Here is a 13,545-nt window from a genome sequence, read left to right on the forward strand (position 1 = left end):
GATAAGAACTGACTATTGTTTTTTTCTACTTATTAGAAATGGTGTCTTTATCGCCCTCTAAATCATTGTATTGTCCCATATCTCAAAAATGCTGCAGTAAAATGGTTTCATATGAAGGGTGCAAATAGTATGTGATGTCCCTGATAAGAACTGACCTTTGTTTTTTTCTACTTATTAGAAATGTTGACTTTATAGCCCTCTAAATCGCGATATGGACGCATATCTCAAAAATGCTGCAGTAAAATGGTTTGATATGAGGTTTGCATATAGTTTGGGATGTCCCTTATATGAACTGACCTTTGTTTTTTTTCTACTTATTAGAAATAGGGTTGTGATGAGTGGGGCGGGGCCGCGAGCCATGAGAACGGAATGAGGCCAGTGGAGTGACTGGAAATGAGCGACGCCTGCTCCACTCACCGGTCTCGCGTCCCGCGGTGGAGATGGAAGGATACAAAAGAGGGTGCGACGACAGTGAACAACGAGAGAGGGCCAGGCCAGGCCATGATTTTAGTTTGTGTTTGGTTTTTGTTTGTAAGCGACAGTCGTCCGTGAAGGGCTGTCGCAGTGTTTTGTGTTTATTTTGTTATTAAAAGCCTTATTTGATTGATGGCCGGTTTCCGCCTCCTTCTTCCTGTGGATAAAAAGTTTTGTACTCCGCTATAGGGGTCTTTATAGCCCTCTTAATCGCCATATGGACCCATATCTCAAAAATGCTTTAGCAAAATGATTTTTTGTGTATATAGTATGGGACGTCCCTGATAAGAACTGACCATTGTTTTTTTCTATTTATTAGAAATATGATCTTTATAACCCTTTAAAGTGTAATAATGTCCCATATCTCAAAAATGCTGTTGTACAATGGTTTGATATGAAGTTTGCATATAGTATGCGAAGTCCCTTATAAGAACTGACCATTGTTTTTTTCTACTTGTTAGAAATGGGATCTTAAAAGACTTGTAAAGTGTAATATTATCCTATATCTCTAAAAGGCTCCAGTAAAATGGTTTTATGTGAGGTATGGATATAGTATGGGATGTCTTCTTTAAGAACTGACCTTTAATTGCTTCTTTCTCATCATAAAAAAGTGTCTTCTAAATCAATGAATGTCCCATATCTCGTTTTCTACTAATAATTGTAATGCTTTGAAAGGCTGAAAATTATAGTAATACAGAGCAGTCAAGGAAAACAATAAGTTACACGAATATTAGAGCAGATGGGCGAAAAAGGTCGTCATAGATCAAATCTGAACGTATAGATGAAAAGCGCTCTGAAAGCGCGTTCCCTCTCTGTTGTTCCTGCTATTGCCGTAATTATAGTAATACACGCGCATATAAATTTCACTCGCGGCTGGCTTGACGGTGTTTTTCTGAAGTGCGGCTGGCTTGACCGCAGTGTACCAAGCTGTAATCAATGTACTGATGTTTCATCTTACCTCAAGGTTTAGATGTAACATTAAAGATCTTTCAGTGTTGAAGAGACGTCCAAAGAATAGCGTCGCTGTTTATTATGTTGTCTTAAATAGACAGGAAGAGAGACAAAAAGACAAATGTTGTAATGCCTGTAACATTACCTCATCAAAACACCGCTTGTTTAACATTTCGAGACAATTTTCATATAAGATGCAATATTCCATATAGAGAAAAAATGAAGACACTAAAAATACAGTGAGAGTTTGGACAAAAACTTTTATACTCGCCAAAACCATTTTAATGAGGATATCGACTCAACGTCAAATGAGGTAAGTATCAGCCCAACCCCTGAGATGCACCACAGAAAGTATGAATAATTAAGCTAAAATAATTAAGATATTCTTATACTCTTTTTCTATTCTAAAATTATAATTCTGTCAAAATTGTACCCTCATGTCGTTAATTGAAATCTGAGAGCTCTCTGACCCTCCATAGACGGCAATACAACTAATGTTACAATGTTCACAGACCGTAACAAGGACATCGATAAAAACAGTCTATGTGACATAAATGGTTCAACTTCAGTTTTGCAAAGCTACGAAAATACTTTTTATGTCCAAAGAAAAAAAAAAAATGAATAGAATTAATTCACATTCTTCTCAGTTAAAGGGTTAGTTCACCCAAAAATGAAAATTATGTCATTAATAACTCATCCTCATGTTGTTCCAAACCCGTAAGACCTCCGTTCATCTTCAGAACACAGTTTAAGATATTAGATTTAGTCCGAGACCTCTCAGTCCCTCCATTGAAACTGTGTGTACGGTATACTGTCCATGTCCAGAAAGGTAAGAAAAAACATCATCAAAGTAGTCCATGTGAAATCAGAGGGCCTTACATGTTTGGAACAGCATAAGGGTGAGTTATTAATGACATAATTTTCATTTTTGGGCGAACTAACCCTTTAAAGTCTTCCGCCATTTGGAGAGTTCCACGAGGCATGCGCGCGCTTTCCCCAGATACTGTCTATGAATCTAATCAGCATTGTTTACGTTCAGCATGCTTCACACTTTAAACAACCTGCAGTTTGTGAAGTTGTACAATTTTTTTAACACTTGCAAATCTTCGTGATCAGAGCCTGCTGCCATCTCTTACATCTTTGGATTTTTTTTTTTTTTTTTTTTTTGAAGCCGTTTCTAATTGCATTGTTATTATTTTAAAGTTGCCTATTTATTAGATATATAATTTTTTTATCCTTTTATTTAAAATCCGTTTTTTTTACATGGTCTGATTCTACCATATAAGGGCATTTTGAAGTGGGCAGTGTCTGTGCCCTACCTTTGATTGGCTTTAGTTGTCCATTTTCCCATTTCTTCACAGATCACCATGGACGAAGTTGCACTTAGACTAACTGTCTTTGGCCTTCTGTTCACCTTTGCTAACTTGGCTGCTACAATCAAGGTAAAATTAGCACTACATAAGCAAAAAGTAAATTTTATTTCTCAATTTTCTTGAATCTTCAAGTCATTATGCTCCACTAGTGTTTATTAAATAGTCACTTATTCGAGATAGAAAATTAAACTAAACAAAATTTGTATTATAATCCATGTGTATAAAAAGTTACAAAATTCCATGATTTTATTTTGCTTTTAAGATCTTAAATTTAAATTTCTATTTGTTAGTAATGGCAAGATTAGACTCAAGATACCAAGTAAACAATGTATCATGTTTGAGGAGAAAGTCCACATTACTATTTACCATGGGCTGTTGTGTTTTTCTAAGTACGTTTGACATTATCTGTGTATTGGACCAATATAAGCTCTGTCCTAAGAGCCTGTTGTAAGAGCACACATTGACAATGATATTGTTCACTTTAATACAGAAACAAGATATAGATATTTACAGCTTCCACATTAACTCTACGGTCTCCAGTCGGTATGCCATTACAATCATCACAAGCCGTGTGACAAATGTGTTGAATCAGTCTCAAGAGGTCCATTTCGAAGTCAAGATTCCAAAGGATGCCTTCATCAGCCAATTTAGAATGCAAGTATATACACAGACACTATCCTGTTCAAGCAATTGTACAAAGTAACATTTCTCACTCATACACTATTCTCATGTGAACAGCCAGGCTTGTCTAATTTAAACTATTAAATGTAAAAAAAAAAAAAAGAAAAAAAAGAAAGAAATTCTAATAATAACAATCCTTTTCACATTAGGACCATAGAGGGAAAAACATATGATGGGGTTGTGAAGGAAAAAGAAGAGGCTCAGCAGCAATACAGTCAAGCGGTATCTCGAGGACAAAGTGCTGGACTTGTCAGGTACTTGCTATTTTAAAAAGATTATTCCCAACCGTTGAACATGGTGCTAGCTTGCAATGCCAAGGTTATGGGTTTGCAACTGATTAAAATAAATGTATACCTTTAATGCAATGTAAGTCATGTTGGAAAAAAGCATCTACTAAATTCACAAGTGTATGTTGATAAGATATTTATAAGAGTTCAACAAAATATATTTATTTCAGGATTATTAAATAATATTGTCTCTCTTTGTATTTTAGTGCTGTTGGAAGGACTTTAGAGGACTTTAAAACCTCAGTGACGGTGGCTGCTTTTAGTAAAGTGACCTTTGAGTTGACCTACGAGGAACTGCTAAAGCGTCGCCTCGGAAAATATGAGCTACTCATCAATGCACAACCAATGCAGCCGGTGGCTGACTTCAAGGTACAAAAAGAAACACATCAAGATTGATGTAATTAGGGTTTATAAATGGGGTTTATATTCATCAGAATGGAAAAAGACAAAGAATTTCAGATTTTTCAGATTTTTTATTTTGCTTAGATTGACATACACATCCATGAGAATCCAGGAATTTCCTTCTTGGAGGTCAAAGGTGGTCTGAACACTAAGGATCTGACCAATGCAGTCACAACCATCAGATCAGACAAAGATGTAAGAATAAAAAAAACAACAACCAAACCAACTTGCTCGATTGTGTTAATGTGATCAAATATAATGTGACAACTTTTTCCGTTTTGCAATCTTAGGCATGGGTGAAGTTTTATCCCACTCGAGATCAGCAAACAAAGTGTGATGACTGTAGTAAAAATGGTCTTAATGGCAACCTGATCATTGTGTATGATGCTGTGAGACAAAAACAAAGTGGAGATCTGATGGTATGTAGTGCACTTCAAACCGGCAGGAAGACAAATGTGATGATGACCAGAAAGTGTGACACTTTACATAAACAGAGTGACATGAATAATTTAATTACAGTTAGAGTGTATAGGAACTCATTCCTACTTGAAAAATATCTTTATTTTTCAGGTCTCAAATGAGTACTTCGTCCACTACTTTGCACCTACAGATATTCAGCGCATTCCCAAAAATGTGGTGTTTATCATTGATGAAAGTGGCTCCATGTTGGGCAAAAAAATTGAGCAGGTGAATTAGTTTTTTCTTGTTTGTTTCTTCTTTGGGTTTTACTTGTTGAAGTGTTGAATCTTAAGAACAACATTACTTTTCATATAGCTATGGTTTAGCCAATGAAAGCATTATATTTTAGACTCGTTTGGCTATGCTGAGGATTCTGAGTGACCTTGATGAGAATGACCACTTTGGATTGATCACGTTCAGTGGTCACTTTCAAACCTGGAAACCTGAACTCCTAAAAGCAACTGAAGGAAACGTCGAAGAAGCGAAGACGTTTGTGAGGAGAATTAAGAGTGGAGGAAGTAACGTATCCACTGTCTGCTAACTGAACTAAAGCCTTCTAGATTAATAAATGGATGTATGAGGAAAAAAAAATAGTCTTAAGTGAAAATGATGCCTAACTGACATCATTCAGGAGACATATGATCTTCCATGGTTTAAGCAGTTGAATAGCCAGATCTTTGACTGTGAAGCAAATTAAAACAAAGAAATTCTAGACTTCCACCCTAGTACATATTTGTAACATTTCCTTTCCTTTCAGACACAGACATAAATGCTGCAGTGCTAAAAGCTGTGGACATGATTAATACATACTCACAAGAGGGATCCGCATCCATCCTGATCCTGTTGACTGATGGAGATCCCACTACAGGCATAAAATAACTGATTCAAACCTGCATGCACTCTTGTATATGTACATACATATTGCACAGTCATGGCCAAAATGACTGGCAGTGACATATATTTTCACATTATGTGCTGTTACAGTTGTTGTGGTGTTGATTCTCCTAAAGATCCAGGAGCAATTTGGTGACATTTTCCTGGATGATAGATCATCATTTCACAAAGCAAGTGTGATAATGAAGTGATCATGACGTTGAAATTTTGGATTTGTGGCCAAGCAACTCCCCATAGCTTAATCCAGTAGAGAATCTGTGGTCAATCCTCAAAAAGGAACAAGCAGAAACCCAGAAATTGTGATCTACTCCGAGCACTAAGTCAAGAATGGATTGCCATCATTCAGAATTTGGTCCAGAAGCTGATATCCAGAATGCTAGAGCATTGTCTTTCCGTATACCATAGAAATTATATATATGTCACTGTATATATGTCACTGCCAGTACTTTTGGCCATGACTGTACGTGAACTGTTTACATATGAAGTCACCAGCACAGCAAAACGTTTTAAAAAAACGTATGACTCTCTAACTAAAATATGACGGAGTATATATGTGTTTGCTTCATTGCCATGCATAAAATCTCTCTTGATATATATTGTTTAACAAAAAGGTGAGACCAACCCAGAGAAGATTCAAGAAAATGTGAAAAAGGCTATTGGTGAAAAATTCCCTTTGTACAGTTTGGGATTTGGGTTCGATGTCAGCTTTGAGTTCCTGAAGAAATTGTCTTTGGAAAATAACGGTGTTGCTCACAGGATCTATGAAGATTCTGATGCCGATCTACAGCTGCAGGTCAGATACTAAAAAAGAAATATCTCGGGGACAGTGACTAGAAAAATAAAGCTTAGGTCATTTTCCAGTGTGCCTTTTGCTTTTCCCAGAGCTAAACATATACATATGTTAAATTATTATTGTATAAGTCCTTGTATTTGCCAAATTTTTAGGGCTTCTATGAGGAAGTGGCCATCCCCCTCTTGACTGATGTCCACCTTAACTACCAAGGGGTGGCCAATTTGACCCAGTCCACTTTCCAACAGTACTACAATGGTTCTGAGATTGTGGTAGCTGGTCAGATTACTAATAACAGTTTGGAAAGTTTCACCACTGAGGTCATTGCTTTATCGGTAAGAACACTACTACTCCTCAAAGACTAACATTTTAAAGGGAATAGTTCATTAAAAAATTCTTATTTACACACCCGGGTGTCTATCCAACTCATAAGCTGCTGTAAAATAGCTTTTGTTTTGTTATTCATGACATCTCCTTTTATGTTCAATGAAAAAAAACTGCATATAGTTATGGATTGAACTAAGAGTGAGTAAATAATGAACAGAATTGTCATTCTTTGGGTGCATTTTCCTTTTTAAACCTCTAGAGGTGCTTGGCCCACTAGGCAATCAAGGATTAAGCATCTGACCTTTATTTATTTGTTCCAGAAAAGCACTAAGGTGGTATATCAGAGCAGTGGACCTACAGTGGACCTCAGTAGTGGCAGACCTGAACACGTGAAAAGATTATGGGCCTTTCTTACAGTGAAGCAGCTACTGGAGAAAATGTATGTATGAATGTGTGTGTGTGTCTGTGTGTATGTATATATATATATATATATATATATATATATATATATATATATATATATATATATATATATATATATATATATATACACACACACACACACACACACTTTCAGATTATATGTATGTCATAATATTACAGAATTTTCATGTTCATTTGTTCTCTATTCTTCAGGGTGTTTCTAGAAGGCCTGGAAAAAGACAATGCAAAGAAACACATCATTGATCTTTCTCTGAAGTACAAATTTGTCACACCGCTTACATCAATGGTGGTTACCAAGCCCCAGGATGAGGAAATGCAAGTTGCCCACAAACCCGAAGAGGGAGAGAAGCCAAAAAGGCATTCATACGGAGGTAATAAGATATGCAAGATCAAATTAAGAAAAAAACTTTAGGATATTTATTTGTTTATCAGGATAATCTTTATGCCATGATATTTTGCTTATGAGCATTATTTCTCTTTTTTAGCAAGAAGACAAATGTTCATGCCCAGTCATCCAGGTCCACAGATTTTTACTTTTTCCTGCATTCCCAACATCTTACCACACAAGAAATAAATAAAAAACTTCATGTAGTAAATTTGTGTGACTTTGTCACTTATCAGTTGTTATGTAATTGTTTAGAGGTTTGGGTTAAGCAAGAGTTAATTTTATTTAACAAGGACACATGAAATTGAGCAAAGGTGATAGTAAAGATACCTTTTTTTATTCATCAATTTACTATTCATTAAATAATACTGAAAAAAAGTCTTGTCATCGCAGGAGTAAATTATATTTTAAAATATATTACTCTACTCGCAACCCAAACTTTATTTCTAAAGCACTTTCAAAAAGTGAGATCGAGGAACCAAGATATGTAACTGATTATTTGAACGCAACAGAAAACTGTTTTACATTATAAAAATATTTCATATTTTACAAAAATGTTTACTCCAATTTCAAACAAATAAATGCAGCCTTGGTGAGCATAAGGACTTCTTTCAAAAAGATAAAAAATTCTTGCCAACCCCAAACTTTTGAACATTTGTGTACATGTATTGTAAAGGAATATATTATGGAAAACAAAACAAAATATGCTGTTATTACTACCAAAGCTATGCTTTCATTTGTTTCATTTCATGTGATTTTTCCGTATTGCAGTTAATAGGATTCTTGCCTCCAGCAGTGTAAATCAACATGGTACTGTACATAACTTTTTCTTTTTCTATTATTTAGATGATTGGATTGAATGATCTGTAAATGACCAAACCGAAAAAAAAAAATAATAATAATTTAATTTCATGTGTGTGGCAGGGGCGTGGGTAAGCGCATTCTACACCAGGAGAGAGAATCAGGAGACGAGCGGTAAGTGAGTGGTTTGGGCAAAAATTATCATCACCTGTTTCTTGTTCTAGTAATTGGCGTGGAGAGAGTATAAAACGCCAGGAGAGAGGGGAAGCAAGCGAGAGAGAGACGGACTGCTGACCCGAGCCGGAAACAGAAACCGGAAAGAGTGAAACGAAAGCAGCGTTGAAGTGTCAGAATATGAGTCACCGTTTGGGTGTTTGTAACCTTTTAGTTCGTTTTGTTTAATAAACCTGTCAGCAGTCCAGCCAATCCCCTTTGTCCTCTTCCTTCCGTCCCACGAACTTTGCTACAATGTGATATTGAAGTCCCCACTCAAACCTATTTCTAACTCTCTTAACTTTCACAGCGTCCTGGGGATTAAATAAACGAAAGAGACCCAAAATGCTGCGCCTATTAACAATGGGAGGTATGTGTGTATTCAAATATAAATAAATGATTATAACTGTTATGCTAATAGCTACTATTATAGCGGTCTTATTTTTCCAGACAAGAGTTCAGCTTTGAATATCTTCAACGATTTTTGTACCGATTTTTTTTTTTTTATCACTGAACCTACCACATTGATTTGTTTGCCATTATAGTTAACACTATTGTCATATGGATTGATTTTTCATCAGATTCATCAGCCATATTACAATTACCAAGTATGACTCAGAAACCTCTGACAACCTCTCCTCCATGTATGTGGGCCTTGTGTGTATTCATTTCATATAGTGCAGTATCTTGTAAAGTATATGGCATCATATGTCCCTATTTTGATTCCTTCATTTGCTTTTTGTCATTCAGTGTGGAGAATTAGGATCTTGAAATCTTCTGGTAATGCTAAGCCACTTTGTTATGATGTTCCTGTTGCTGAGAAAGTCAGACTCCAACAGAATGTCCTATCAGGTCAGATATCCATTCTAGTACAGTTCGTTTTATAAACCGTAATATTCCACTTCTTCCACTTGTTCATGTGTATTTAAGCAGTGTAATGTTTGTCTATAATCAGAGTTCTCTATGAATGGGCAACGTGAGTCATTTGGAGGAGAAGGCTTCAGTCGAATCTCCATTCATTACAAAACTAATCACCATCTGCTGCTCAGCACTAATGAAATTAACTACACCGATGGGCAGGAAACTGTGAAGTTTTCATGGGAGCAAGACCTCACCCACCATGAGAGAGAAAAGTAATATGCTTTAACAATATTTTTAATTAATTATTATTAGTATCATTTTGCACTTCATTTATAGAATTTACCAAATGTTCTGGAAAAAGTAGTTTGTCTACTTTTTAGACCGTTATTTTGTGCTATCGAGGTAGAATTCATTCATCATTTAAAGTTATAGTTCTGTCATTAATTACTCACCCTCATGTTGTTCCAAACTTGTAAGACCTTCGTTCATCTTCATGAAATCCGAGAGCTTTCTGACCCTATAGGCAGCAATTCAACTACCATGTTCTAGGCCCAGAAAAGTAGTAAGGGTAGTGTTAAAACAGTCCATGTGACATCAGTGTTTCACCTGTACTTTTGTGAAGCTACTTGAACTGTCAACATTTACATTTTTTTATATAACGTTAAACGTTCAGCTACAACAGTTCAATCCCAACTGGCTTTGATAAGTTTCATTAGTGAATCTGCCATTACTGTATTCTCAAATATTTAAAAAAAATATATACATCCAATTATATAAAAGCACCAGTAATTCGGATAATATAACGTGAAATATAATTATCTTACCTTGATAGATTACAGTTTATCCATTGACCTGCAGGCGCCCGACCGTGTTGAAGTGGCGGTTAGCAAACTTTTTTTTTTTTTAATGATAAGAAGCGGGAAGACACGCACGCCAATCATCTCATGACTCAATGACCATATAACACAAGTGCTTTTAGATTACAAGTGTCGCAGTGTCTGGTTTGTGTTCCCTGGGTATTCACTAGATGTCCTCCTTCCTCACGGTGTCTGTCACTTTATGAACCACATTCCTCACGTTCTCTGCCTAATCATTGCACCCAGCTCTCACTGGTTACCAATCATTGCGCTCAGTCAATTCCCCATTAGCGTTTGTCTCTCCCTGTGTATTTATACCCGGTCTGTCTTCGTATGTGTCACAGAGCCCTTGTTTAATGTCTATCCGTAGTCTTGCTCTAGCCTTGTGTTTTGTCTGTTTTCTTGTTTATTGGATACTCTGGTTTTGACCCTGCCTGGACTGTTTACCCCTTTGGATTGCCCTTAATAAATGTCATACACGCACTTGGATCTCTCTTCGTGTTTCCTGTATTCCGGTCGTGACAATAAGAAAAAACCCTTTTAGTAACTTATAAAATAAAATTGTATTCATAAAATAAATAATCTTGGATTGTTAAATTATGATATAATCCTTAATTATATAAAACATGAAATACATACAATTAAATCAATTTATTTTGTAGGATTATGTAGCTACCCATAACTGCATAAAAATAAATAATCTGCAAAAAACAAACAAAACAAATTTTGTAACTATAAATATATCCTAATATAGCTCAAATGTGGCCCATCGTGGGACTCACAAATTAAACAATAATGGGCAACCTAACTGGGGCACACAACTGTATCCAAGCTGGGGCCCATATTCAGCCCATCAAAGAGCCCATGCCCAGTTGACACCCACGTATCCCAGATAAATCCCATGTGGGGCCCACATGGACATGTTGACTGGGTTAGGGCTGCACGATTAATGGAACAAAATTAATCACGATTGTCATGTGCATTTTGTCATTAAAGCTGGTTCTGTGATTAACAGTAAATCTCCATCACCTGCTTTCAGGTGGAGCGGCATTTACTACACAAAAGTTCTCTGACAAGCTATGCAAAATCACGTTCATAAGGGCAGACAGTATAATTGTAGGATTATGAAAACAAAGAAATCATTTGTCATAATTACAGCTGTATGCGTATCTTCTCAGTGAACTACGGTTCTGTGTAGTAAATGCTGCTCCATCTGAGAGCACGTAAAAATACCACATTTATTAACATGTTTTTCTCCAAACTCACTTCATAACATCAGCTGAGTGTTTGAAACAAATCCTTCTGTGAGATGATGTGGCTTCATAAACAGAATAATTAAGGCACACAATATTTAATCATATTCTAAGCAGTGATAAAGGCTATGTCGATTAGCATTTCATTATTGTACCTTATTATGATGAAAATAATAATAATAACTCATATATTGATAAAACATATATTGCCGTAGTTGTTACAACACTGATGTAATTGACTATTTAATGTCCTTACTACCTTTCTGGGCCTTGAATGTGGTAGTTCCATTGCTGTCTATAGAGGGTCAGAAAGCTCTTAGATTTCATAAAAAAAATATCTCTGTGTACCGAAGAAAAACGAAGGTCTTATGGGTTTGGAACGACAAGAGGGTGAGATATTATTTTAAGAATTTAACTTTTTAGGTGAACTATTCCTTTAAAACTCATTCACACCAAAAAGACAACCGTAATTATAAAGTTTCAACGTTCTAACTCTGTGACTTCTTGGAATCACTGTCAAAATGAGATTTTCCAGCTGATGAATGATAACACTGAGAGCTGGAGCGTTTAAAGTGGAAGATGACAAAACTGTAGCGAGAACTAATATACAGAACATTATCGTCCGTTGGTGTTGAATGTGTGGACGCTAATAGTTATCAATATACAGTATTGTCTTTATAGTTATCATTCTTGGTGTGAACGGGCCGTTTATTCTGTTTCACCAGCGTGTCTCTGATTCTACGGAGAAATGAATTTGATGTTACCATGGGAAACATCCGTGTTGCTATTCTTCTTCATAAAAAAGATGGTGACATTTTTCTGTGGCCTGCCATATGGCAACAACCAAAATATGTAGTTTTGATGGGTATATTAGGTAAGAGAGTCATTGTACTAATACTTTCATACTGATACCAAAGATGGTCTGTGAGTGAAGATATTGTGGTTATTAAACCAGCACTGTGGATTATATTTTAAGGAGAGGCTGATATTTCATATGATGAGATCCCAGGATCACAAACACCAACTTTAAAGATAAAGGACAAGGAAGTGAAGACATCTTGGTAAGTGATCAATAAATATACACACTGCCAGTCAACAGCTTTAAATAATAATAATAATTATTATTATTTTTTGTTTTAAGAAATAATTTTCTAATTCTCACAAGGCTGCATTTATTTGGAAAAAAAAGAAAAAGAAACAGATATATTGTGCAATATTATTATAATTTAAAATAACTTTTTTTATTTTCATATTTTTAAAATGTAATTGAGGCCTGTGATGCCAAAGCTGAATTTTCATTATTATTACTCCAGCCTTAAGTGGCACATGATTCTTCAAAAAACATTATGCTGATTTGGTGTTTAGTTATTAATATCTAAATTACTACAAAGTTTTGACTGGTAGTGGCCATATAGTTGAATTTCTATTAAAAATGCATTTTGGCACAAACTAAGTGTGTTGTTATTTCAGGGTGATGGTGAAGGACTACAGACTTGCTTCTGCTCCTGTGGTTGGATGTTGGCTCGTACCATTCCAGGCTCTCACACAGCGAGAGCTCTCGGACTTCACCGTCACTCAGCTGTAGAGTTCAGCAAAAAACAAACAAAAAAAGATGATCCATTATTGTGCTGACCTTTCCAATGACAACATATTCTTTATATGGCGATTATTGATTAAATAGTTATACAATTTTCTTTTAATGGCAAATAGTAGGGGCATGACCAAGTTATTTTCATATTTAGCACGCTTTGATTACCACGTCTGTTGCACTGTCTCTGAATGTTTCTGAATGTGTTTTTCTTTGCTCACACAAATACACCCGGGCTTTAATGGGCAAACCATGTAATAAAATATCAGTTAAAATTGCAAACCAAAATGATCTATACATAGTAACCCTTTGATTGATGCCTCTGTAAGCACTGATTTTGATAATTGCTGGAAATTATGTATTTCTTGTGGTCCTGTCTGAAAATATATTAAAAGCACAACACCAAGCTTCTACAGAATGTATTTACAAATTATATAGATGATATATTTTCTTGAAAAGCATGTCTCGATATTGAGTTGTGTGGTGGACTCTCATTGCAAATAAA

General features: G+C 35.7%; 1 protein-coding gene across 1 annotated transcript; it reads left to right on the top strand.

Moving 5' to 3' along the window:
* The first annotated feature begins 2,768 nt into the window (after nt 1–2,768).
* On the top strand, nt 2,769–13,498 carry LOC113110946 (inter-alpha-trypsin inhibitor heavy chain H3-like). The gene is made up of 23 exons (XM_026275258.1): nt 2,769–2,867; nt 3,289–3,452; nt 3,629–3,733; nt 3,973–4,135; nt 4,253–4,363; nt 4,459–4,587; nt 4,739–4,855; nt 4,977–5,145; nt 5,385–5,495; nt 6,133–6,314; nt 6,467–6,646; nt 6,959–7,077; nt 7,275–7,453; nt 7,568–7,600; nt 8,239–8,277; nt 8,392–8,442; nt 8,792–8,851; nt 9,063–9,125; nt 9,232–9,333; nt 9,437–9,614; nt 12,178–12,326; nt 12,429–12,513; nt 12,923–13,498. Exons 1-23 carry the CDS (start codon nt 2,793–2,795, stop codon nt 13,035–13,037), a joined length of 2,679 nt encoding a protein of 892 aa, XP_026131043.1. The 5' UTR covers nt 2,769–2,792; the 3' UTR covers nt 13,038–13,498.
* Nucleotides 13,499–13,545: the final 47 nt, after the last annotated feature.

Source organism: Carassius auratus, chromosome 11 (genome assembly GCF_003368295.1).
Source record: "Carassius auratus strain Wakin chromosome 11, ASM336829v1, whole genome shotgun sequence".
NCBI classification, from domain to species: domain Eukaryota; kingdom Metazoa; phylum Chordata; class Actinopteri; order Cypriniformes; family Cyprinidae; genus Carassius; species Carassius auratus.

Excerpts from the sequence above, each read along its gene's own strand:
- LOC113110946 (XM_026275258.1), top strand. The coding sequence starts at position 2,793 with ATGGACGAAGTTGCACTTAGACTAACTGTCTTTGGCCTTCTGTTCACC. Across the intron at positions 4,136-4,252 it reads AGCCGGTGGCTGACTTCAAG|ATTGACATACACATCCATGA; the intron begins GTACAAAAAGAA and ends TATTTTGCTTAG. Across the intron at positions 9,615-12,177 it reads ACCCACCATGAGAGAGAAAA|CGTGTCTCTGATTCTACGGA; the intron begins GTAATATGCTTT and ends CTGTTTCACCAG.